The sequence below is a fragment of the Solea senegalensis genome, linkage group LG7 (genome assembly GCF_019176455.1).
Source record: "Solea senegalensis isolate Sse05_10M linkage group LG7, IFAPA_SoseM_1, whole genome shotgun sequence".
In the NCBI taxonomy this organism is placed as follows: domain Eukaryota; kingdom Metazoa; phylum Chordata; class Actinopteri; order Pleuronectiformes; family Soleidae; genus Solea; species Solea senegalensis.
Genome location: NC_058027.1, coordinates 15578580 through 15605735, shown reverse-complemented (window position 1 = coordinate 15605735; position 27156 = coordinate 15578580). Strand labels below are relative to the sequence as shown.

The window sequence follows — 27156 nt, the reverse complement described above, 5'->3', positions numbered from 1 at the left end:
AAAATGAGACGTGAACAAGAAGTCAAAGTAAATATGTAGAGATTGTGTAAAAACGTTCTTTTTTTACAAAAATTGATACAAATACACACGATACAGGTACAAAAACATGAACCGCTAAGTGCACGTCATGTGGCAGAAGAAACACTAATAAATACATGCATGCAACAATAACAAATATCAGATGGAATGCACCTAAAACACCACAGAGCTGCTCGTGGACGCTAATGTTTCATTGTGTTTTTTTCCTTGTGTCAAAGAAGTGAGAGGGACAGAATGACAAAGGGAGAGAGGGGGAGGGAGAGAGAGAGGCTGAGCAAAAAAACATATTTGACGTTTCAAATGTAACAAGCTCCTGAGTCCACTGAGGAGTAAGTGCATCAGTTCAAGTGAAAAAATCTCATCGAAGTCTGCACTCAGAAGGGAGGCGATGGGATATTTTACATGTGTTTGGGGAGAATGATGTGACATGCTTCAGTAGCAGCGAGTCTGTGCTGAGAGCTCTCAAACAGCCTTGCGGTGATACTCGGGGGGAGCAACCTCGTAGTCAGTGGCACAGAAGAAGGTGGATGAATTCTTTGCCAGGTACCTGGAGGAAATATGACATTTTGTCACCATGGAGCAGTGATTTCTATTTTTCTTTTTCCTTTTGGTGTCTGCTAAAAGCAGCAAAACAATGTGTTCGTCACACTGATGGTTTGTGTGTGTGTGTGTGTGTGTGTGTGTGCGGTTGGGGATATTTTTACTATTTTACTTTCTTGAGAGTTTGAGACAGTCTTGTCAGGAAGACTCAGTCCTTTCTTAAAGTTTAATATCAAAGATGCCGACAAAAAGATGCCATGCTACGGGGTCACGCGGTAGTGTCGTGGCTAGCAATGTTGCCTCGCAGCAAGAAGGTCCGGGTTAGCGATGGATAAAGCAGTAGACAGTAGTGGGGGGATTATTATCTCGCATTTGACACCAAGTATGTTTTTTCTGCATATCATTTTTTTAACTGATGTTACAAAAAACATTAAACTTTGTGGATTAGCATTAAGAAAAATGTGCTGACCAAGTGTATATCGCAATATACGATTTCACAAATATTCAGTATTTTGCAATATCGTATCGTGACTTAAACATTGCGATAATATTGCATCGTGGCGTTGCTGTTGATTCCCACCCCTAGTGGAATTCACTTTAATCAGTAAAAGTGTGTCTGCAGTTGTGTCTTTTTAGATTGAAAGTTTCCATAATTTATCATAACAGAAAAAAAAAATCATTACTTAAGTCATCTGGGAAATGTTGTGATTTCAGTCAGTCTGAGCAGAAATATTTTGCACAGCAACAAAAAAACAAAATCAATTTCATGACTAATGTTTGGAGGATTTGTAACAAGCCTGGCTGCACTAATTCAGCAGCGGATGCAGCGTTTGACGTTGGAGAGTCACTCGAACATGACAGGGGAGAGTGCAGCGGTGTAGTGGGAGTTGACACTTACTTGAGGAAATCTTGAAGGTAACTGAGCAGCAGAGCCAGACTCTTCTCGTCCAGTGGAGTGTACGCCAGCATGGCTCCGATGCGAACTGTTAGAGGAAGAAAACACCGTTTGAACTGTTGTTTCACTGATGGCAAACAAGTTACTATTGTGTAATTTAATTTACCTAGATGACTTTTTATAGATTTTAGATCAAGGTGTTTTTGCTTTCAACACAATGGAAATGTTTTACAGGTACAATAACGGTGCTGAGGGAAGGAAATTTCGATGCTCCATTTAAGAAACCTATATTGTATTTTTTTTTTTTTCTACATCACAATTGCAGTAAATTCAACAGCCCTATAATAATCCCAACCTTCACAAAGATAATTCTGTTCTCTAGATGGATCGATAAAACACTTTCCTTGTTAAATCGCTTAGTTGTTTGGTCATTTATGCCAAGACTTTCAGTTCAGAGTAGGAAAGAACATATTCATATTTACATGTTGTTTCATGTATGTTTTTAAAGTTTGTAAAGGCCCACAACTCAAACCGTTTATACATGTCTTAAAGGAATAATTAGTAAGGAACAGTGGCCATTGCTAGTCCTCGAAACAGGGGAGGCAACTAGAACGAGGAAACGCGTTCTAGTGCGTGTTTAGTATTGAAATTTGAGACATTTTAGAGAAAGCTAAGTTTCCCTTGCTGCTGAAAATTATTTCACAAACTGTGCCAAGCAAGTGTGCCCAAATATATGGTTAGATGCTTGTCTCATGTATGGATGTGCTCACCAGACTGTGCAGGTCAAATGGGATTACGGTGTGTCTGCTACTTTTCAGTTCTGCAATGGAGTCAGGCAAGGGAGCATTTTATCCTCTATTTTGTTGAATTTTTGCATGAATGACCTCTCAAAACTGGCTGTATGGTTGGAAGTAAAGTGGTGAGAAGATAAAGGTATGACAGGAAGATAAACGTATGACATTTCCTGACTCTTAAGTTGTCGGGGCAAAGTCCTCCTGAGCGTCTGCAGTGTCGTGAAACATCTCGGACATGTTTATAACAGATGGACTGGCAGACGACGAGGACATTTATCGTCAGTGTTGTGATGTTATACGCTCGTGCAAATGTACCGTCACTGAGATTTGGTTCCTGCAGTGATGGAGTGAAGCTCCCTTTGTTAAAAGGGACCCTTTGTGAAACCTTCAGAGACTTTAAGTGGATTTTAATGACGCTCGAAGACGCTTGCTAAAAAGGCCCAGATAGACTAGTGCCAGTGAAGTGTCTGTGACAACACATTACAGATGGTTTTAAGAAATGCAAATTGCATATGGTGACACGTGTAGCACAATCCCGTTTTGGAAACACTGGGGATAACTGCCTTCTGAAAACTCTTTTTTTATTGCGTTTGCTTTTGTTTCTTTTTGTTCTGTCTTTTTTTGTATATTATGGACGCAAGTCTGCAAGAAAGAAAGAAAGTAATCAAGTCTGTCTATGTAGGGTTTTCTTTTGGGGAAAAAAGGCTGAAGAGCACAATGCAGAAGAGCACATTTACAAAAATAATCAATTCAAAACAAAAAAGACAGGACTAACAAGGACGCGCGGTTGTATTATCACGACACATTTTAACCACCGAGCACCACAAACTGAACGTTGTCACACTCAGGACAGGAGGATTTAATGCGGGACTTTTGAATTACCCTACATCATTTATATTATATTACATTTTCTGAGAAAGCCCTGACTGTGTATAACTGAGTGTACATGCTGAATATCACCAGTGACAGATTAAACAGAGGTTTACGACAGTTCAAACAACAGTTCAAGGCAAGAAAATACCTACCTGATGACTAATCTATTCTCACAGCTTAGTGTGAGACGACCCCGCCCTGTCAGTTTGAGTCATGGGACATTTGAGACCCACTCGTCACTTCCTACACAGAAAATCTAAACCAAGCCTATTTGTGAATGGAGTTAAAGCTTCTTCTTTTTTTTTAGTTGTGTTGTTGTTGTTGTTGATGTTATGATTCTGTGGTCTTTGTGAACAGAATATCAGTATGCCACCTCGAAACAGGACCCGTCAGGCCGTACTGTCACCTCTGTCTGTCCTGAAATTAAACAAATCACTTCCTGCGTGCAGTGCCGAACCGTCACAGGGTGAGATCTAAACACCGCTACGCTGAGAAACACAGAGAGAGTTGTGTGGAGCTGCTAATCTATGACAACGGATTGAATGTAAGACACATTTATAATTAGATGTACTGCAGCTTTAACTGTGTTTTAATAGATCTTTATTGTATTACTGTATTTTATTAATCCCCTTTGATGAAACTATTGGGGAAAACAGTGGAAACTTCAACACTGCAGCTGAATCTGTACATGAGACCCAAACTGATATTCTGTGTACTCATTTTGCTTCCTCTTAAGGAAACTGTTCTGGTACTTACTGGACTTTTTGACCCATAGTCCTCATTAGAACCAGAGTCTTGTGGTGCTAATGAGGCAGAACCTCATTTCCGTGGTCAAAGTCAGATGGTTAAGATCAGGGTGAGGCATTAACTGGTTGTGGTTGTGTGTTCGGGGTCCCTACCAAACAGGCGCAGCAAGTGCGGAGCTCCATAAACCTGAGACATGGGCATGTCCGGGTGTTCAGCCAGGTTCTCGGCGTACTGCGGCCTCTCGAATTTGTACAGCAGCTGCGTGCCCAGCATAACGTTGAAGTACTCACGAATCCCCGCCACCACTTCGTTAACGGCATACTCCCTAAGTGAACCGAGAGGAGAGAAGTCACGCATTTTCTCCAGAGAGAGCTTTCGTGAAAACCTACAGACCAAAGGCGTCATAGAATCACTGGTCCTGTATTTCTTAAAGATGCGCTTGAGACAGGAAATCAGTCAAAGATCACAGACTGCATGGGTTTACTCAAACTCAAACTCAAAACGTTTTCTGGTGACTGGTAACAGTATGTTATGAAATGATTCGGATGTGAAGTGTGTCTGCTTCTGCTATGCTAGGTTTAGTTTGCAGCAAGTTTGAGTCCAGCTACTATACAAAAACTTCAAAATATTCAATTATTCAAGCCGTCAGAGCAAAAGATTGTCCAAACAAATGCCAGCCTGAAATGAACGAATGTCGCGTCTTATTCTTTTGTGAACTGACTTTGTTTGTGTGCTGCTACAACTCACAATTTGATCGTGGGAGACTGAGCAGCCTTGGTGGAAGTCTTGCACGCTCTCTAGTTCAGTTTCTGTTGTTTGTGTGTCGTGCTCTGATGCAGTTTTATCATCCAAAAACAGTATTGAAATGACTCACCGCTAACCTGTATGACACAATATTGTGTGCCTGCCTTGCAAACACGTTCTAGTCCGTTCCTTGGACTAAGTGCACATTTTCCGGTGATTTGATTTTTGCATTTAAATCAAATATCCAATCATAGCAAGCATTTTTTTACTCCTCTTCTGCAATAAAATGGTAGTCTAATGGAAAAGAGTAGAAAAGCTACATGATGTGTGCGACAAGCCAGCAGCATAAGGTTAATTTAGGTACGACAGTTATTATCACACTGTGGAAATTGCATCAGACTGTGTCTGGTGTTCACTCTTGGATAAACACAAAAGGATAAGAATACGTAATCACATAGATCAACACAGAACACCGCTGTTTCTCTACGTGCAGAAATTATAGGTGTTTTTTCTTACTTATTGTCCGAGTTTCCTTTTGATTTCTTGTAGTTTGAATAGTCCTCCAGGACAGTCTCTACGCTCTTCTTAGCGGGCAGATGAAACAACTGAAAGTGAAAATGCATCTCTTTATTCTGCAACCGCTCATCTACAGACGTCAAGATGTAAAATGTACACAATTTATGAAATGGACACAAATAGGCTGTGTGTGTGTGTGTGTGTGTGTTTGTGGTTCATTTTTTGAAACCTGTTTTTGTCTCGTGATGAGGTCCCAGTCGTCAACCAACCAGGGCTTCAGCTCCTCGGGAATCTTCACCTTTACTTCCACGCGGTTTGTGAACATATCCTCCTGGAAACACACACACACACACACACTGTGGTTGTTAGTCACACATCATTATATTTATAGCTTTCTTTTGTCCTTAAGTAGTAGTCTGACGGAGAAGAAAAGAAAAACTGCCCATCCTTCATCTTGCGTACAGTGGGTATTTATAGTCAGAGAGCAAAACTGCCAAACTTGAAAACACAAACAAGAGAATATCATATCATTTGGATACAGAATAAGCTTCTCCAGTAGATAAAAATAAATACAAATACAGTTTTTACTCGAAAATAAGAAGTCTATCATGAATATAAGACTACTGTCACTGTTATATCGATTTAAATTTTCAGTCTTTTGGGCCTTTTCTACAACAGTACTTTCCTTATACGACATTTCTCTTTTTTTAAAAAAAGGTTTTCAACAGCATTGTTTCATGAACTGTCTTCACGCACACAAACCCCCGCAAAAAAAGACTCTAAATACTGTATATATTACTCCAGGCCTGTATGTGCCACCACAGAAATGCACCAAAAATAGATTCTCTCATCTTTGGAACAAATCTCTTCATTCATTATAATCACTTTCAGGGAGATACAGTATTCCTGTGGGTCAAGAGAGTGATTCTACTTACACTCTCCACAGTAGGATCGACCCGAGCCCTCTTCTTCCGTGGTCCCTGTGGCGTCTCTCCGCTGCTGGTGCCTTCACCCGGCCCTGGGGCTAAACAAGACACCAATTACAGCTTTTAAAATAGTGTAGAAATGAAGGTTAACAGTTGAGTTTGGCAGGTTGTAACCAGAATGATCGATGGCAACTTCCATAAATGGCTAAATGGATGAGCAGGTAAACAACAGCTTGCTGTGTGTTCTGTATTCACAGCTGCTAGAACCATTTGAAAAAATGGGGGGGGGGCGTAAATGAAGCTTCCAGCTGATTCAATTTACTTCTGAGACCTTTGACTCATTTCTTACTTCAGTCAAGCATTGTGTCCAGGTCCATCAGAGTCATTACCCGTCTTCTATTCTATAATTTAACACACTTTATAGTTCATTTATTAATTTTCAATTACTATAAGCTGCACCATGATTGCTCTCTGGATGTCATTATCTGTAGTCAAATATGTACTAATGCTTTTACATAAATTAAAGCTGCACTGTGTAGGTTTTGGTGATATTTATTTATAGACTTAAAGAGTCGAGTCGAACTGTATCATGGAAAATCGTTTGATGACACTAGGTTGATCCTCTCAGTCCTTTTTTCCCAAAGTTACTTTGTATTCCAGCTTTTGCAGACGCCACACAACAATCAGCCATTTTTCAAAAAGTTTCAAAAACCCCGACCCGACTCTCTTAACTCTCTCTTTGCAGGACCAGTGCATCTGCGGCCTCACGCTAAAGAGCCCTGGCATTTTATTGAGTGCAGAGAGGATCATTGAGAGTACAAAAAGTTCATTAATCATCACAATTTTAAAAAGGCAAACCTTATGTAAAACATTGTGCAGCGGCACTGTAACGCAAATGAAGTCATTAAAAGGGAAAGGAAACAGTCCATTACCTTCAATAAAAATATCCATTGACTATCTTTAGATACCTAACAGATTAAGTTTATTGAATAGAGTTTGAATTGAATAGAGAAACAGCGCTTTGAATTCATCGCTCCGCCCCAGTTTACACTATAGTAGGTGCCTTTTTGTATTTTACCTGGAAAAAGCCTCAGTGGGAGCTGAAGCAGTCTAATCTCATTTCCTGACATTATTTTTATGTCTTAGGGAGAGAAATAGGTTTTGTGGGTATTTGCTCCTCCTGCTCTTAGGGCTTATTTAGAGGCAACAAGCAATTTTTGTGTCCCCAGGTGATATTACCATTTGTTCACCATCTTTTTAATACGCCGCAGCCGTAGATTAAGGCAGCTCTGAGGGTGAAGGTACTTAAACCTGGTGCTGTATTGTGCTATAATAAGCACCCCAAGCGTGAAAAGCATTCCCATTACACGCTGCAGCAGCACATTATCACAATAAAGGTGTTTTTTTTTCCACATCACGGTTGGTTATATTATGGCACGACACTGGCTCCGGAGGAAGGTGTCAACCTATTACGTATGAACACTGTCGGAGTAAACTGAAGGCTTGTTATCCCAGACTCCTCCCCTCTTTTATACACTCCAGAGTAGGAAATCATGCGATAGCACTGCTGAATATTGTGATGACGACACCACGCATGATAAACTAAGAGATACAAATACAAATGTTTGATTTGTTATGTATTAATATACAGTAAACAATCCAATGAATAATAAATGCCACTGTTGACTCGCAGTTCAAGCGCTCGTTCGCACACATGGCGATATCATGATGACGGTAGATCTACAATATATCATGTAGCTCCACTCCGGAGTTGCTACTTCGTCACCTTTCTCTCTCCTGTGTCAAATTAGCCACCAGACCACACCCCCTCCCTCCCTCAGCTCTCAGCCCACTTCTTGGCATTTTAAAAAATCTGGCACTGAGCAAAGTTACCTTCAGAACTGGGGGTTTAGTTACCCTTTAAAAACATATTAGTAACTTTCTACATTTGTGCATTAAAATATCTGAAAACAAAAAGACAAATGTACATTACTTACTAAAATCACCAGTGTGTGCAGTGCCGACTTTGAAAGTGTTTGCATAAGAAATGCAAGAAATAAGGGTAAAAATGCACACCGTGGCACCAACTGGACACTCTGTCCATCTGTCGATTAATCACGGGGAGTGCACTAATTCAAGGTAATGGACCGTTTCATTGTGGTCGCCTTTTAATCATGTCCTCTGCTTTACTTTCCCAGGCAAATCACCTATGGAAGGAGATGAAGCAGGAGCTATTCAGTGCACATTGAGCTGCTGAAGTTTTCCCCCGTGTAAGAGCAGAGAGACCACAATTCCCATGATCCCACGCTGTTTCCAAACATCAAACTGCTCCTCAGGTGGAAGATATTTGGAACAGTGCATTTAAGCGTAATCTTAATCTTCTCTGCACTTGTCCTGTCATGATGTGTATTCCCTCTTCACTTGAAAATGCAATCCCATACACAAATAAAAGTTAGGAAGCTTTTTACTCACTCTTCTGCTTTGCCTTTTTTGCTTTCCTTTGAGCCCAGACGGAAACAAAACAACATTGTGACATGAGTGACATCATTCAGGACATAAATTATGACTTTATAACATTATATCCATGTACATTATGTGTTTGCAGCGTGTTGAATTATTGATTGATTGAACGAGGTGGAGACTTACAGATCAACATTTTTCTGCTGCACGGCAGCAATCTTCTTACTTGGTGCTAAACCCCTCATCTTTCCCTCAACATAATGGTCCCTGTGGAGGAGAAGAAGAGTGAGAATCATCACTTTACTGTGAAGAGCAGTAAACACAAGCCATCGTTTAGTCATGATCAATTATCAATCAATTAATAATTGATTAATCGTTGCAGCCCTGGTGAAGAGCACTGTGCAACTAATAGTTTAAACTCTTAAACATTCATTTGCAGGAGAATCATGAACGTCATGCAACATTTTTATATTAAATTAACAGCTTCAAAATAATTGTGATGAGTCACTGGACTGTAATAGGAAGACAGAGCCTCTTTAATTCCCACTCCTGCACCTGCTCCTTTCTCTCTGTGGGCTTTGTAAACAGGAAGGTGCTAAGTGCCACAACTGAGCCAAGCAACTCAGCAAGAGCAATGAATTGTTTAAGTTTCAAGTTTTCAAAAAAAACAATTAATAACTATTATCATATCGGCTCATCCCTAATCAATATGGGTGATATACTTGTCATAAATCCCTCAATGGAATATTGGAAAAGGGGAAAAATTTAAAAATCCACTACAATCCAAATGCTAAACGACACACAGACAGTAAAAACAATGTAAATAGAAATCAGCAACAGCATATTAAGCAGTATTATGTCAGGAAATCGCTTGAAATGTCAAGCTGGTAAATGCGTCAGCACAAATGTGTTGTTAACAGCTTTTTAGGTGAAACCCTTTTCCCGGGAAAATAACTTTTTATTTGGTAACTTCTGCAGAAAATGCATTATCGTGCATTAAGGCAAGATCTTGGAAAAACGTGGATTTCACCCAGCCAATCAGGAGATCCAGCTACATCACAGAAAGCATCATCGTGAAATCTGACCAATCAGCAGAGGCCCACAATACCCCCAAAAGTACAGTCATATGGCTTGGTCTTCTCCTGTATGTACGGTAATACCTCAAAGACTAATAATGATGGTAAGTTGATGAAATCAATCAGGTGTGTGAGCAGGGAGACTGATGGAGGACAGGGGTCCCAGAGGACCAGGGTAACAATGTTCTAAAATAATGTTCCTTTCACTTTGTGTTTTTCTTGTATATTCTTATACATTCTCTTCTTTTTTTACCACAGACGGACAAGGAACCATATATGGTACCTTCATGGAACTTGATTTTCTACCATTTTTATTTCCAAGTCTTTCAATGAGTGCCACGCAAAGGGTTAAAAGATGTGATATGAGTGTATTGGACTGATATCAGTATCAGTGGTGATGATGTCAGTTGAAAAGAAACTCTTACATGGTCTTACAAAGTACAGTACATGCTGTGCACAGAGAGGGAAACTTACTGATTGGCCTTTTGAAGCTCTTTTTGTTTCGCAAGGTTGCTGTCCACATATTTGAGAACTCTGCTTTCAGGAACCCATTCATCCCAGCTGCAAAAGAAGAACATTTCAAGCCTCAAAACTCCATCAGGATGAGAATAAATAGCCCATTCCATACACAGTACATACTGTACTGTACTCGGCTCGCACACAATTACATAAGTTGTAAATGTAAGGACACACAAACCCTGAACCTAAGCACTTTGTAGACCTATAACATTGTCACAAATGTCCCCACAATGATAATTGTGAACCAAAATGTGTCCTTGCAAAAGAAGAAAGAAAAAAAAAGCTACTCACTTTTTGTTCCATCCACTGTAATGAATGAAGTATTTAATCTGCTTTTCCTTTATGCTGATCTTTACACACTGTAAAATAAGAGAGAAAGTGAGCGTTAGTCATTGGCGGACATTTATTTTGTTGTTAATAATTGACGCGCTACACACGCGCACTTAAACACACCTTTGCCTCGTACAGCAATGGCCCATGAAAGCACAGGACTCTTTCACCTGCGAAGAGGAAAAAGAAACGGGAGAAAAGCAGCGTATGAACATTTGGACGATGAAAATGTATTTGAATAATTGACATTCACAGTGCTATTGCAATAACTGTAAAAAAAATATATATATATGTATGTCTATCAACTGGAAGGTCGAGGGTTTCTTTCCCAGCTGATGTGTCCCTGGACAACACAAATAACCCATGTTGCTCCTGATGGCTGTGAATGACAAGTATGATACACAGTGCTGTATGAATGTGTGGGTAGATTGCAAAAGTGTAGTGAAAAGCACCTTTAAGTAGGAGTCAGTCAAAATACCGATTTGGTGATATGCAATATGATAATGGACACGTCAGGTCGGATATCAATATTTAAATGAACAAATTAAGACGCTCTAGAGTAAACAGACGCTGCCAGTTTCACTCGCCGGGCGTCACTACTTCACGTCTCTTCGTGATGCCGCTGCTCAGAAGAATGAGTGAAACTTGGGCAGAAGTTACCTGGCTAAAGAAGAGGGAGTTTACAGCGGGATAATGGTGGAGAAAGCTGCGTTAAGAGATGCCCCATCCACGTTCAATACATAGACTATATGAACTTTGCTTTGTTTATGTTGTGAATAAATAGAGAAATCCTGCACTTTTAACTCTTTACGGATGATTTGTTTACTTCAGCTAGACAGATATTGTGATGCTATATGACTGTCTTGTAATATATTGATTATCACAGAATCGTTGTAACGTGATATTATTGGTATCGCATATCTCATCATGATTCTCGAACCTAGAAAAGCACAATATAAATGCAAACAATTTACATGTTACTACTTACATTGCTAAAAATGTCACTAAATGTTGTGATGCTACATAAATATTACTTAAAGACACATGTGTTTAAGTGAACAACCAAGAATGACGGGTAGTACCGTTATTTATTCATCTCGCTCTAGTCATAAGGGGTGTTTTAGTGATAGGTGGGACATAAAAATGTTGAATTACTTCACTAAACCAAGTTGTTTTTCCCCAGTGTCAGTATACTGTCTGTGGCTACAGCATGTTAGCATCGAGCCCAAAGCAAAACATCAACAACGTGAACTGAAGTATTTGTGTATTTATCGCAACTCATTTGTGTCGTCACTGCGATATTCGACGTTATCGCATATCGATTTTTTTCTCCCCCTAAAATCGTATATCGTCGCGTCCCCACAACACATAGCATCTATACACATGCTAACGGTTAGCCTGGCGTCAACGGCTCATTTCAACATTACGCGTTGTTAGGTGAAAACGTTCTACAAGAGTCAACTATGTGTGTGTTTTAAGTGTTTTCGCACGCGTATTTGCGGTTATTCGGGCTCTATCTTCTTTTCCCGTGAGGTTGAGACAACGACAACAACAATAACAACAACAAACCCGCCCCTTCTTCACACGCTTTCTTTGAGCAGCAGCTGCTGTTTCCTTGTACGAACCTTCTTGAAATTTAGGTTTAGGGTCCTGTTTTGGCGCCATTCACAGACTCAGCTGGACGGTTGTCTGACCGATCAAATCCGTGCATCGCCAGCGTCCATCTCTTCCGGTCACAAACACCTCCGACATCGGTGCCGAAGCCAAGGAGAAGCCGAGACTGGCCTGCCTGCTGCCGGGTCACCTGACCACGAAGCCTCTGGGCTGCGCTGCGTTCACGGGCGACTTCCGAAAATCGGAAAATCAACCACTTCTTTTGTTGTTGTTGTTTTTGTTCTACTTCCTCTCAATTCTTCCATCGGTTGAAACTCGCGTGACAGGCACACTATCGCCACCTTCTGCTCCGGAGTGTGTATCACAGCCTCAAACCTGATAACTAATAATAACTAACCAGATTTTTGATGGTCAAAACCAAAACTTTCTTAGCTATCCTTTTATCTATAATACATAGAACTGTAAATCATTACTATTTAAAAATATACAATTTTTTTGTTTTGATTGAAATATGCGAACAGTACAAAACATAAAATAACACCGACAGACTCACAGCTGTACATTTACACAAGTCTGTTAAAACAGAAAATCACACCTCCTATAATGGCTCAAATATTAAGGAAAATATTTAAAATTTAAAGTCAGTTTCAATCTACAGGAGGGAAAAATCACTGGATCAGATATCAGACATATAAAAATGTAGAATCCAATCCAATCCAAAACAATCCTATATATATCACATTCTTCATTATGCACAGGCTGTTAAAATGTAAATAAAAACCAACAACATTTTAGCTGAGTCATGTTGTTTATTTCTGCTTTTTTTGGGAGAACATTATTTGTTACACAGTTGGAGAATTCTGTCTTCGAAATGCCTCGAGTTTGTGGTATCGGTATCGTCTCATCCCTAAATCCTACATGAGCTGCTGTAACATCAATGTGACGCTTAATCTAATCATTTAATCCCAGTCCAGTCGGTACACAAGCAAAAACAACAATAACAACAAATAACACAAAAAACATAGAAACACTTTTGATTCATTCGTAAAATGTATGCTTTCACGCACACACACACACACACAGTTATATACAGTACATACACATGCAAATTCTGTTACTTATCAGCCGTTTAATGACTTATATACGATTCAATGTGACACTATCACTGGATCAAGGTTGTTTTCTATCCATTATACACATAACAAGATAAAATATTCCGTATATTAGGTCCGAATCTGACCAGAGGAAACTGGCGTACCACATGTGGTACATGCACCACAGTTTGAGAACCATGGCTGTAAAACACCAAGGAGGAAAAATAAATAAATAAAATCTTTAAAACAGATGGCACTAATAAATAAACAAACATGTGTAGTATATAAAAAATAAAAAAATCCTATATGTAAGAATATGTAAACGCTGGTTCCTCAATGACGTACATCTTTCAGGTCAAACTCATCTGTGGGCAGCATAATAAGTAAAGCGTGTATTCCTGTCATCCTCTGTGAGTGAAGAGTTAATTACATTCACCATAACAATGACAATTATAAGAGAAGCCTTGTAAATTCTATGACTGCACCGAGTACAAAAGACTGTGACGACACCAAGGTCAGAAATGGAATCGGCCGACGTCTCCTGAAATGCTCCTTCCTTCCTTATTGGATCAACACATGCAGCCCCGTGTCCGTGCTGTCACAGAGAGAGTAAAGCCTGCTCTTTCTGATTGAATAGAACAATCACATTAAACCCAGCGTGTGTGTGTGCGCATGTGCGCCACAGCTTGTAAAATCATCCTGTGTGCATGTGTCTCATATTCATAGAGCTTCACTGAGGCTGAAATAATGCAGGGAGGGAGGTTTTCCTGGATGCTGAGGATAAAGAGTGTGCTTCATGTGTGCGCTCTTGCCTATTATCTCCAGTCCACAGGTGGATTGTTCTGAGAGAACACAGAGACGCTCTGCTGTGGTGAGTTCACTGTTGCAGACACCGTTGCAGGCTCATGTGCAAAATTCTTCAGTCGGCATTTTATACATTTCATTTGGTCAATTCTGTGACACACTCACGCCTGCTCAACACGTAACTGACGGCCAGTCACACAGCAGCAACTCAACGACATCAAGGACAGTGTGCTGACGGTCAAATAAGTTCAAGTTTCTTCCTTCAAAAGCTGATTAAAGTGACTTTAAACACAGCACGCTGTCCATTTCCATTCCTTTGTTTGTTTCACGGAATGCTATGTTTGTGTTTCCTTAAGTTTATTCCTTATTGGGCAGCGAGTAGCAAAGCAGAAGAGAATTGGGCTTGTAACCAGAGGTCAAGTGCTGGGTAACCCCAACTCCTGGGCAAGGCACTGCAAAACTGACCTCAGTGTATCCTGTTACTGGTCCAAAGACGGTTGCCTCCAGAAGGACATCCAGTGTGAAAAATTCTGTCAAATCAATTACGTGGATGATTGTCATTCTATTTCTGAAGGTGCAAATGTAAGCAATCCAAATTCCCACTGGGAGAATTATTCTGATTTTGACTCATCAGGGCCTTAAGGTCTTGGGCTAATAGACTCTTTCCCTCTCTGCTCTGACCACATCATTTGCTTTTAATCCTGAATGTTCCAGAGAAAGTGGAGAAAATACCCAGTGAGCAGCAGTTCTCTGCATGGAAACGCCTCATTGATTAGTTTAAAAGTGGGCAGAAACTCAACAGTAACTCTCATTACAACTGATAATATCATCAGACATGATGTGCTCATCATGTCTGATGATCAGCATGATATCGCAACAAAATAACATTAGTAGTAGTAGGAAGATATAATAGATATTTCACCAGAATTTCAAAATAAAAGAGCCTATGCTGATAAGGAACGAGATATAGTTCACAACTCTGGAGCCAATGTGGACCACAGGTTGCAAGTTTGAGACCTCGCTGCTCTACATGGTATTTTTCCACATAAAAATGATTCAAAGCTATAAAAATAAGTGTAAGACTGACTCAGGGTTGAAACAAATAAGAGATAAGTGATTAACAGTAAACGTAGAAAAGTATTTTCACTATTAACTCAGAATGCTATGTCAGGGTTTGTGAGCCACAAGTGAAACGCAACTCCATTTGTGACTTTTCCAACTCAACCCGTGTGTTTTGTGCTGTAGCTTTTTTTTACATATTTTAATTATGTCAAATGTTTACATATGTACGAATGCAATTCTTAGTTAACTGTACTTTTTCCATCACAAATTAAACAAAGACTGCCTCCAAAAGAGTTCGTGACTCTGTTTTAATTAATAAGTGAGGAGGTATCTTTTTATTCTTGAGCCCCCGCTATCCTAAAATGTCTGTGCGCGCCACTGAGAGGAGCCACAGCAGAAGATCACACCAGATTCCAATTGTGCTAATATGTAAGGAGTCCTGTGTACCTAATAAAGTGGCCATTGAGCGTCTAACGCTGACTATATGATTAAACTGTTCTCGTGCCACGTGCAGTTACGCACGCAGTCCTTTAAACTGCAGGACAACAGAGAAACATAACACTTTCAATTTTTACAAACAAACAGTAACGACATCAGCAATGACACGTGTTTCTCAGTAGAGACGGCTCAGGTTACATTTACGCACGCGTTTAAAGACAAGGACTGATGGAAGTGCCAAATGCGCACCCGGTGCGCACTGCTCACTGTTGCCCTGCACACTTTCCTAACACCGTCTATCCTCTGCGAACCAGATCCTTCAGTTTGTTCCTGAACTCCCTCCTCATGAGGCAGTAAATGATCGGGTTCAGGCAGCTGTTGGTGTGCGCCAAACACACGGTGAGCGGGAACACGTAGGTGTGGACGATGTAATACGCGCTGTCCCAGTTGGCAACGTTCATCTTGACCAGGACGCTCCACAGAGTGATGGCTTGGTTTGGCATCCAGCACAGGAAGAAGGACAACACGACGATGGTGATGGACTTGGTGACCTGAGATCTGCGCTTGGGGTTGCTGGTTTTCATGCTGCGCTTGCGGACGAAGCGCAGCAGCATGATGTAGCTGATGGACACGACGCACATTGGCAACACGAAGCCCACGAGGATCTTCTGTATGTGATAAACCGCCAGCGAGTACTGTCCACCCGGGAACCTCAGCAAACACAGCTTCTCCCCGGTCACGTTGCTGACTGTGGAGAAAATGGACGTGGGCGCAGTCGCCAGAGTCGCCAGTGTCCAAATAATTGCGCATATCCATTTGGCGGAACACGATTTCTGCGGGCGTCTGTTCTTCAGCGCGGAGGCGACTGAGCAGTAGCGGGTCACGCTCATGGCAGTGAGGAAAAACACGCTCGCGTACATGTTCATCACCGTGATGGAGAGGATGATTTTGCACATGGCGTTCCCAAACGGCCAGCTGAAGTCCAGCGCCGTGTCCACAGCCCAGAAGGGCAGCGTGAGGACAAACTGCAGGTCCGTCACCGCCAAGTTGAACACGAAGAAGTTCACCGTGGACCTTTTCCTCTCCTTTTTCACTCTGATGAAGAAGAGGACCAGCAGGTTCCCGATCAGACCCGCGGCGCACACGACAGAGTAGACGACGCAGATGAGGAACCTCAGCACCGGGTTGCCGTCTGCCGTCACATCGATGTCCTCCAGGTTGCTGAACCTGTCAACCTCCGCCTGTGACCGGTTCAATAACGCGCTTTCGTTGTCTTCAGCCATTCTGTCAGGTCACTCCAGGACGCCACTGTTTGGCTCAGACAACAAAAACCAAAACATCTGTGACCAACCGCAGCTGAGGAGTGAAGAACATGGTGCCATCCTCAGAGCTCCGTCTGTCTCCACTCCACCCTCCTGTCCTGTGTCACCCCCTCCCCTCTAATCATCAACATTAATGCTTTGGCAGCTCCAACAAGCATGCTTCTGTGCGTAAAGGAGGAACCGCGCACAGCCAAACTTCCCAAACACGTTTAATCCCAGATTAATCATCTAATTAATAATCTAAAATCATCTTAATTAAAGTTGTACATGTTGTGTTGGAGCCAGAAAGACTCTGAGACTGAGTCTCGTGCGTAACTGCTTTTGAAGCAGTTGCTCAGAGCGACTCTCTGCTGCCACCTCGTGTTCAGCTGAGAGAAAGAGATGAAGCCACAAACAAAACAAATAACAGAATGCATTTTTATTACATCTAAACTTTGCTTTTCTACATAAACAGGTAACATTCAATAAGTAAACAATTTCTTCCAATGCAGGTAATAAATATTTTTTTTGTACTTGGTATATTTGTGGAAACGAACAAGGATCAACTGTACACGGTCTTCTCTTCCCCCCCTCCTCGAAAAGCCTTAAATGACCTCATGTTAATGCTGTGAAACAGAACCTGTGAATGTTTTTAAGGCAGTGAGCGCAGACGCCGACTTAAGTGTGACTTTATTTCCCAATGTGTGAGACTCTTTATTGGCCATAGTCCTTTTTTTTTTTTAATTTTAATAATAGTACAGCTTTTCATTTTCTACAAAAAATATATAAATTAATTTACTCTCTTCCTTAGTAATGACACACACACACAAAGAAAAAGCATACAAACAGACAGACAGACGTCAAACACTCACGTTTGTATCTTCAGTTTTCAGACACAATATACACAATCGTCGTTGACCTTTTGTCCCTTTTTTTTTGTAAATCTGAGGTGAAACGTCACCACGAGCGAGGAGCAGCGCCACTGCGTGTCCACCTCCTGAAAACACAATTGAGAGTAACTACGGGGTAAAAGTGGCCTTTATCTATTCACTTTAATGTGAGCACAGGAAGGTTTTGTCCCCGCGTCCTCACGCAGAGTTTAAACTTGGCGGAAACACAAAAAGCTGCTGGAGGAGGAACAAACAGTGTTTACTGCTTCAGTCACACCTGTGTGTGTGTGTGTGTGTGTGTGTGTGGCTGCAGACGCAGAGAGGGACTCGCTCTCGTATTTATCCTTTCTTTCTTTCTTTCTTTCTTTTTTCTCTCTCTCGAGCAGCCTGAAAGAAGAAAGAAAAAGGCCCTTTTTTTGTTAAGAAAAACAATGACTGCTGCGTCTCCCACAGGAGCCACAGGGGGGAGCTGTGGACACTCTGACGAGGCTCTGCTTTTTTCTAGAGCGTCCACAGAATGCAAGGGTCAATCACACAGAACCACACAAGACGTCAAACGTCAACAGCAGATAAGATGATTCATGTTGTCATTAGGACTGCGGTGACTTACTGATACGTGTTTCTCTGTGATTTTCAGCTTCTTTGCTTCAAATAACAAAGAAATTGTTCAAATTTACTTGTGGAAAATGTCATTATTTACGTTTTCTGATTAATAGAGACATTATGAACATATCAATCAACAGTTGCAGCTCGATTTTCTGTTTTTATATTCATGTTTCACGACGTCTCGTGTGATTTTGTGTGATTTCTTTGACAACACAAAGCCCAGCTCACAGATTTGGTTTGACTCCAGTTTGTCGAGCACTTCACTCCAAACACATTCATCATCAACAACAACAACGGCAACAAGAACAACAACAACGGCAACAGCAGCAGCCTGTGAGCGACTGCACTTTCAAATAAATTAAACTGTGATTGATCACATTTCCCAAACAACACATGGTGATGATTCATGTTCAAACTTCATGAGCGAATTAAAGCAAAGTCGCGTCAAACATGAACAAGTAAGAGAGCACAGGACACAAAAAAGGCTCATGTGATCGGTTCTCTTAACGGAGGTGAACTCTCACCTCCCTGCAGCTGATCACGCGAGTGTCTGTGGCTTTGTTATCGTTTAAAAAACATCGGGTTTGCAGCAGCAGCTTTAAGAAAAAGGAGGTTTTTCACTAAATCTAGATAATGTTTCTTTCTCTTTGGACAAGGGTGAATTCGACAAAGCTCGATATTAACTGTGGGGCTGAAACAACTACTCGATTAATCACTTATTAATCAATTACTACGACAACTTTTTTAGGTATTATTTTAGGTATTTTAGGTATTTAGAGTATTTTCCAGTTTCTTTGCTCCTTTTGACAAAGAAAAATCATTAAAGCTGAATCATTTTGAGAACATCATAAAAACTATGATCAGGCACATTAATCGATAAGGAAAATAATGAACGGATGAACTACATGTTCTTTCTCTTTGGGTGACATTCACATGCAAGCAAAAGCAATTTTCCTTTACAATTTTGGCGTCTTTTTCTCCGTTTAAAGCCAAATGTTGTCGTGTGGAAACTGTAGCCAGAGAACAATACTGTCTGTGACCAGCGTCACGTTTAACACGACTGTTGAAACTCCAACAGTTTAATTAAACACAGCTAATTTACTGCTTTTGTAAAATTGACGTCTGTTCCTCACGGAGCGATGATTCATCCGCTGTTATGTCACCACATGATTCCTCAATGGTGAGCAACAGGAATTCAGAACTGATCTCAAACTTCATTCATTCACCGTCAAGAGTCGATCACATAATAATCACGTGTTCTGTGCCCTTATTTTAAAGTCTTACCCAAGTCCACACGTGACAAATAAACAGAAACTGTTTGTGAAATGGCAAACGCTACGACGACTAATAATAATAATAATAACACTAATAATAATAATAATAATTACATTAATCAAATGCTAATTAAATAAAAGTCTTAACAGCCGACTCGTACTCTCTCACCCATGGAAATTAAACACTTTTGTAAAAAATATAATATACATATATATATGTAGAAATAAGATGACAAAATAAATAAAAAATACTGCACAATACAGGAAATACACAAGAGTTGTTCCAGCAAACGACTGAGTCAGTGTGAGAGCCGGGGGTTTGTTTACCGTGAGAAGAGGAAGAGGATGAGGAGGAGGAGGAGGCAGGGGGTTTACACAGAGGTCAGAGGTGGGAGATAATTAAGCTTTGGCTCGGCCCTGAAGTTGGGGAGAGCGCGGGGGTTTCAAGGACACACCTGCAACACACACACACACACACACACACACACACACACACAGGAGGCTGGAAGGAGCAGAGGTAAAATCCAACCACAGACTGCACATGAAAAATGAAGGAGTCTCTCTGTCGTGAAGCCTCGGGATTTGCAGATTTCATCATATACTATAGAGCTACGGCAGCTGACGTCACACGGTCGCAGCAGTCACCAAAACAATCGCCATTTTGGCAGGAAGTCACGTACATGGCAACATATCGGATTGGCGGGAAAGTGTTGGAGCTGACTGGACAAGCATTTGGATCACGGGCCATAAAATGAGAACTAGCGAAGACGGAGCGATGGGAATCCATCGTTTGTGTCGTGATAAAACTTCATATCAGCTACAGAATCCGGAGCTCACCATCTTTAATATCCTGCTTGATTTCACACACTGCTGTTCTGCGATCCTGAGCGTGCAGAAGCTGTTCCTGCCAAATATGAACTATAGAAAAAACAACCAAGCAGAAGCCTGCGTCGACTTTAACACACAGTCTATGGTTCTACTTCATTTCAACAACTGCATCTCCTAAAATCATACAATACATTCGTCCAGAATCTTGCTTTGACACACTGACTAAGTCATATCGGTCCCAAACAGGTCATGTATTTTTAAATCAGCTGGCTCTGTGCCCAGTCTAAATTGGCTAAGATCACCCACTTTCACTGTGGCACACGCAGCCTGCTCACACTCACTGCTTTATCTTTTTCTTTTTTTTTTACAAGTTTCTTGCACCAAAAAGGGAACTCCCAGCGCGGTTGTGTTTGGACAGAGACGTGGCCTTGGTTGTGGGGAACGGTTTAAGACATTCTTTCGAGTTCTGAAAAACTCTTCTCCCGACGCATGAAGCATTTGCACACAGGCACAGGCACAGGCACTAGTTGAAGCTTGGTCACTCGGTCCAAACGAGCTGTGACACATGTCAGGAAACGCCGGTCTCTCCGGGAAAGGTCTGACGCAGCAGCTACACAAGTCTGACCTTCATCGTACAATCGAGCGAAAAATATGAAGCCGAGGTGAGACAAAGGGACAAAGGGACGAAGACTTTGTTCAGACTGCCAGAAAAAAAAAATCAAGATTTTTTTCTTTTTGCATATCCAGAATGGTTTGTGGATAAGAAAAGTAAACAAACATATGAAATGTGTTTTGAACCATGAGTTCAAACCAGGCTTGTGTAGACGCCTCTCAGTCTGAACTGTCACACTAATCGGATTTTTAAGATGAGTGTGACTAAAGCTGCTGATTCTGCCGATGTTTGACAGCTGTGCAACAAACACGGGTTCACCTACTTCATTACCATAGCAACCCATGCAGACAGCTAGGTTAATTCTGGACGCACAACTCTGATTTCTTGCAATTGACGGAGGAGTTGAGAGAGAGAAAAGAGAAACATCTGATGATTAGCCTGCAGTCTGAACACAACCACCAGCTGGACACTTGACTGGAAACACCATGGCAACACACAGATGCACCGGCACACTGATTATTGTAAAAGTACCATATGTTTTTGTTTTTTTTGGCATCGGCAAAAAAAAGAAAAAACAGGAAAGAAAAATAAATCTTTCAGCTCAAAATCAAAACTGGCAAGTATAAATATAAATAGTAAAAGTTTCACTTTGCTGTACACTGCCAGCAAGTCTTAGTAAGAAGGAGGAACTGGAAATCAAGGAGTGAAAAACCAGAAATGGTTAACTATCACCTCTACACTGCCTCTCTGTTTAAACTTTACACTTTAAATATCATATATAATTTATAAGTAGAATAAAATTGTTAGTACATGAAAAAAAACCTGTCTGAAAAAGTTTTCTGAAGGTTGTGACGGAGCAATGCAAACGGAGAGAATTCAAACAGGACAGAGTTTAGAAGAGAAGGAGAAAGGAAACCACGTTTACGCTTCTCTGAAAACGGAAAACAGAACAATCCTCAGTCGTCCACTTTAAAACAGCGATAGAAGCAGCTCACTCTCCTTAATATGTCTTGATTTAACGTACAAAAGTTAAAGAGGAAAATATATTTTGTTCTCTGTACACGGTGCCACTCCTCGTGTCGTGTTTTGTTTTTGTTTTTGTAAAAACTCTTTGCGAGAAAGTCTTGTCGCGGCGACTCCACAAGCGTCCAGTGGACCAGTCTAGTTTCTGGATCTAAAAACGTCACCCTGCAGTAAAAACTGTCCGTTACTGGATCGCTGCTGGACCCAAAGCGAAGTCCCGACTCCTCTCTAGTCAGTCCAACGAGATGACGTCAGGTATGCCGCCGTAAATGGCCGCCACTGCCGCCTCGGTGCTGCTGCGGCTGGCCACCACTCCGGGGTGCGTGAGTGACGAGTGCGAACCCAAGTGGGAAGAGTGCGTGGAGTGAGTGTCGCGGAGGCTGCTCGACGACACCAGGCTGCTGCTGCTGCCGCCCGAGCTGCTCGCGCCGTTGGTCGGCGCGCTGAGCGACGTGGCCGACGACGCCCCCGACTGGTCGAGGAACAGGTGGGAGGTGGCGCTGTAGGGGAGGAAGCGGTTGAGAAGCAGGTCGTGGTCGTCCGAGGCGGAGGCTGCGGCTGCTGCCGCCATCACCATGTTGTAATGCTGCACCCGAGGGAGAGAAGGAGATTTTGTTATTTTGAATAATGGACTAAAACATCATATAAACCAGTTTTTTTTTTTTAACTAACCTTCATTGTTTGCATTGTTTGTGAAAAAAAAGTAACATGAATTTGCCACAGACTGTTAGTCGTGTCTTAAAACTGCTTTTTAAATCAGTTCCTCTTTCTTTCAGAATAAAAGACACTGAATTCTGCATGACTTGTTGTTGCTGACCTCTGCTCCAAAGATTCAGGGTGTAACATCGAGGAGAGTTCACTGACAGAAACTGAATGTGACCATCGTGACCGTCATGATAATCTGGCCGTCTGATTGGATGTGTAATTCCTGGCGAAAAGCTCTATGTCTCTCTTTTCCGATATCCATCTTCTACCGCTTTATCCTCCACATGAGGGTCGTGGGGGGTGTTGTGCCAATCTCTGGACAGATCACCAGTCCATAGTTTTTGTATATTCCAGAGTCAGTCTGGGAGTCAGAATTAAGTATTTTCACCTTCCAACATTTGACGACAACCACAATGTACCATATGCCCTTTGAATGTTCTTTTTTTAAGGCAAGGGTCTTGTATGTGATGCTATAGTTCCCTGACGTGCCTGGAAAAAGGTAAATATGAGCAGAGGAAATCTAAGTTTGTTACACTCTACCGTCTCGCCATTAGATGTCACTGCTTCTTACATACTGGAACTTTAAAATGTTCATCTCAAAGACCGGGAGGATGAAAAGGTGAGGTTTGTTGGCCTCAGTGATAACAAAATCACGTGAGAACCATCGGCTGCCAATGTGTTTTTAAGTGATCGCATGAGGCAGCTTCCATCACTGCTTCGTTTATGACAAAAGGAAAGAGTTGAGTTCACTGCACCTTTAATAAACCGTGGTCACAGGCTTTTTCCTGTTTTCACTGAAAACAAGTGATTTTGATTGAAAATGCAGCCTCTCCTCTGACTGACTGAACGTACCTGATTGTCGCCTCGAACAAAAGAGAAGAATTCCAACTCTGCAAATCAAGCACAGGCAAAGTCAGAGTTAAGATTCAAGAAGACAAAAATGTTTTGGAGATTACATTCACTCCAATATTCTGCAGTCAAACGTCAGATGATTTGTGAGACGCTGATAAACAGAAGAGTCATATCCTAGTTTCCTAAAATTCAGCCCTTCCCGTCTGGTTTTCTTTCTTTATTACTTCCTGTCTGGTTACACGTTTCTACCTTTTCCCATCCATAAACCATCTCCAGACTCCTCCCATCACTTGTCCTCCTCATCCATGCCCTCATCACTGACTCCAGGCTCCTGTCCCTGCAGAATTCAGCTACCAGGGGTTTCACCTCAACCAAACCCTGATAGCAGCACACTCTCTCCTCTCCACAGCGGCTGCCAGTTGAATTCTGCATCGCATACAGAAATCCTCCACCTCACTTACAAACCCCCTCCATGTCCTGGCCCCACAGTACTCATCTGACCCTCTCCACCCCTATTGTGCATCCCTGAACCCACAGTGCACAGATACAAGTTGTGTTCTGTGGATGTAGGTCATGGCCCAAGGAAGACATTAAAGATTTAGAAGCTAATCTAGAGACAGATTCAGGGGTGTATTGGCACTGTGGGAAAACTGAGCTTCCTCGATGGAGGTTGTTGTTTCTCCTGGCTCTCTTTTGGCAATGTAATTATTATGATCTGATTGAACAATGTTTTATAGAGTATCTCAGGAAAATTGAGATCTTAGGCTGGATCTTTCTGGTAAAGGACGCATTCACTCTTTCATCGTCTCCTGCTTTATCCTTCACACCCAGTTCACCTCTGTATGTTTTTGGACTGTGGGAGGAAACCGGAGAACACGGAGAAAACCAACGCACACATGGGGAGAACATGCAAAGCCTTCTTGCTGTGGCGAAGGAAGTACATTCGATGACTTTCACGCATCCATGGCAGCTCAGGGCAGCAAAGGTCCAGCTGAATCAGGATTTGGACCAAGAACCTTCCTGCTGAGAGGCGTCACTGCTGACCACCACACCACAGTGCCGTCCAGGAATCAACTTTATCCAATTAATATAAAGCTTGGACATTATACATCATACTTTTTGAGTACTGTTGCTCACAAAGAGGCAAAAAAATAATGTGGAGAGCCCATGCGTGGATACCTGGCAGGTCGTTGGGGGTGTGGTAGTAAGGTCTGTAGTCCTGGATGAGTGGCGGTACAGGCGGGATGTAGCTGGTGTCCATCGCTGGCATACTCTGAGTGCGGCTAACGGGGGACGCCTGGTGGTGCAGGTTCAAAACGCTGAAGACAAACAGAGGCTCACATTTAGAGGAGGAGGAGCAGAAGACATGTCATTTATAATTAGCCTTTTATTTCATGTCATATTAATCAGCCCGAGTCACACGGCGTGTTGTTTCTTCCACTGCGCTTGAAAGATAAACCTCTGAACAATAACAGTCAGGACTCATTTAAGTCAAAAGAAGCAGCAGCGGCAGCAGCAGCTGCTTCTGAGCAGATGCACATAATGAATTTTAATTTCAAAGAAAATGCAGCTGTTACAAGTTCATGGCATCTGGAATCAAATCCTCAACACGGTATTACTTTATAAACTTAAAGATCATCAATCTGTCCTCGCTGCTTTGTCGAGCTTTTAAAAGGTCCAGTGTGTAATATTTAGTTTGTCTTCAATATTTAATTGTTTTTAAGTAAAAACTGGTTGGTGTGATGAATTAGCAATATATATATTTTATAGTTTCTTTGCTCCATGTAACAAAGAAATCATTAAAAAAAGTGAATAATTTCCGTCATTCTTTAACATTTGCTGACATTTCATGGACCAAATAAGTACTTGATTACACTCTACACTTTTAATAATTATATACACGTGGAGAAACAACTGGCTAAAAGCTAACCAACTCTGGCTCATGATAGAAACAGATTTGTTGTGGTTTTGCCTGTTTCAAGATCTGATAAATCCATTTTTTCAAAATGAAGTAACAACACAAAGGTTTCTCTGGAGAAGCTGATGTATGAATTATGAAGATGCTTGTGTGTTTGACTGAAAATCGAAAGAATCATTCAGCATCTATATACACAACCTCCCATGTGATCCGCTTGAACCCCAAAATGAGTGTGGAGGCGAAATCCCAAGATCAAAGTACGTGTCTGACCCGTTGTTGGTGATGGGCGGCGACGCCGGGGACAGGGAGGGACACGGTCTTTTGATCGGAGGAGGCGGCAGAGAGGGAGGAAGAGGCGGCGGTGAGTCTTGGCCCTCGTCGTCCGAGGAGCTGTCCAGTGTCAAGTCGATCACTTCCACTTTCTTGCCGCTGCTGCTGTCGGCGCCGCCGTGGCCGGACGCAGAGGAGCTCCGCTGATCTGAGGCCGCAGACGTTCTGCACGAACCTGGAGAGCAGCAGTTTGCAATTTAATGAACAATCATGATGTAATGGTTTATTTTTTTTTGGGAAACAATGCACTGCTGAACAGCGCGAGCACGCTCGAATGCACACGTACGCATCTCCCCCTGCGCTCCTGTGAGATACAGTACGTTTGTTACTATGGAGACAGTTTGGTCGATGGCGTTATGATTGATGCTTCACCAAATGAATACTGACAATGCATGAATAAAAGAGAAGGCTGATGCAGATGCACTTTCTCCCTTTTTCCCATCACATCTCTTTAATCCTCATTTAATCACTTCCCACCTCTTGACACTGCTGTCATGCTGTCATGGAAGTGCAACTTTTCTGCCTCTAACCCCCATTGTCCATTCACACACCCCCCCCATGTCTTTTCTCACCATCCATGCCGTTGCTGTAAGAAGCGGAGGAGACCTCCTGCACTTCCTTCTTCGACCTCATGGGGGCCCAGCTGCCATCCTCTTTAAACTGGATCTCATCACAGTCCATGCAGCTGTTGAGGATCTCCACGAAAAGCCTGACAAGAAACACGCACAACATTAACACGAATGTACACAAAGACACTTTTTAAAGTGAATCCTGAGCAGAGAGTAAAGACTCTTTGAACTCTTCAGTCTGCTGTTGGTGTCTCTGCATGAAGTAGAGTTGAGAATCCCCTATAATTATTACAGCTTTAGTCCAAAATTTGTCTTTTTATTACATTCTTCATTGTTTTTTTTGGCCATGTTTGTCTGTTAGCAGCAAAACACAAAGAGAAAAGGGCAGATTTGGCTGGAATTTCCCCGGGGATGATGGTTATACACGAAGGAATGACAGATTAGATTTTAACAGTGATTCTGATCCAGCAGCCATTCCCAAACTTAAAAACTTAAACCTTGAATCACGACTCTGATCAACACACGAGACGAGGATCAACAATTCCCCTATACACAGTATTATTTTGGGCTACAAATATCTGAACCTTTCCTTCAAGACCTGCTCCATGTAATATTTGAAAGGTTGTGCAAAGTGCTCACTCTCAAAGTGCATCATTATCCATCAACATAAATAACAACTTACTAATTAAAATAAAACAAATTAACATTGAGTGCAAATACGGAAATGTTGGAGTGGCTGACACTGGAAACTTACACTTAAAAGGTCAGTAAAAGTA

General features: G+C 41.7%; 3 protein-coding genes across 4 annotated transcripts in view; all 3 read right to left on the bottom strand.

Annotated features, from left to right (window-relative positions):
• Positions 1 to 58: 58 nt before the first annotated feature.
• LOC122772254 (mortality factor 4-like protein 1) lies at positions 59 to 12302 on the bottom strand. The gene is made up of 12 exons (XM_044030121.1): positions 12085 to 12302; positions 10583 to 10629; positions 10421 to 10488; positions 10085 to 10171; positions 8721 to 8801; positions 8547 to 8572; positions 6084 to 6172; positions 5378 to 5479; positions 5149 to 5237; positions 4041 to 4213; positions 1478 to 1562; positions 59 to 586 (listed from the first exon to the last, which is right to left on the bottom strand). Exons 1-12 carry the CDS (start codon positions 12122 to 12124, stop codon positions 502 to 504), a joined length of 972 nt encoding a protein of 323 aa, XP_043886056.1. The 5' UTR covers positions 12125 to 12302; the 3' UTR covers positions 59 to 501.
• A 2536-nt stretch (positions 12303 to 14838) lies between these two features.
• On the bottom strand, positions 14839 to 17549 carry rxfp3.3a1 (relaxin family peptide receptor 3.3a1). Its single transcript, XM_044030120.1, has one exon. It carries the CDS (start codon positions 16752 to 16754, stop codon positions 15768 to 15770), a length of 987 nt encoding a protein of 328 aa, XP_043886055.1. The 5' UTR covers positions 16755 to 17549; the 3' UTR covers positions 14839 to 15767.
• Positions 17550 to 21846: 4297 nt separating this feature from the next.
• Positions 21847 to 27156, bottom strand: part of LOC122772749 (E3 SUMO-protein ligase PIAS1-like) — a 53434-nt gene continuing 48124 nt past the window's right edge. The window contains exons 9-13 of one of the 2 annotated variants that reach the window (XM_044030996.1): positions 26384 to 26520; positions 25680 to 25986; positions 24743 to 24882; positions 23564 to 23601; positions 21847 to 22592 (exon numbers count right to left, since the gene is read on the bottom strand). In XM_044030996.1, the coding sequence (XP_043886931.1) occupies positions 22239 to 22592; positions 23564 to 23601; positions 24743 to 24882; positions 25680 to 25986; positions 26384 to 26520 (976 nt within the window). In that variant the 3' untranslated portion in view covers positions 21847 to 22238. The remainder of the gene's footprint in view (positions 22593 to 23563; positions 23602 to 24742; positions 24883 to 25679; positions 25987 to 26383; positions 26521 to 27156) is intronic. The other variant, XM_044030997.1, reaches the window with a different exon arrangement.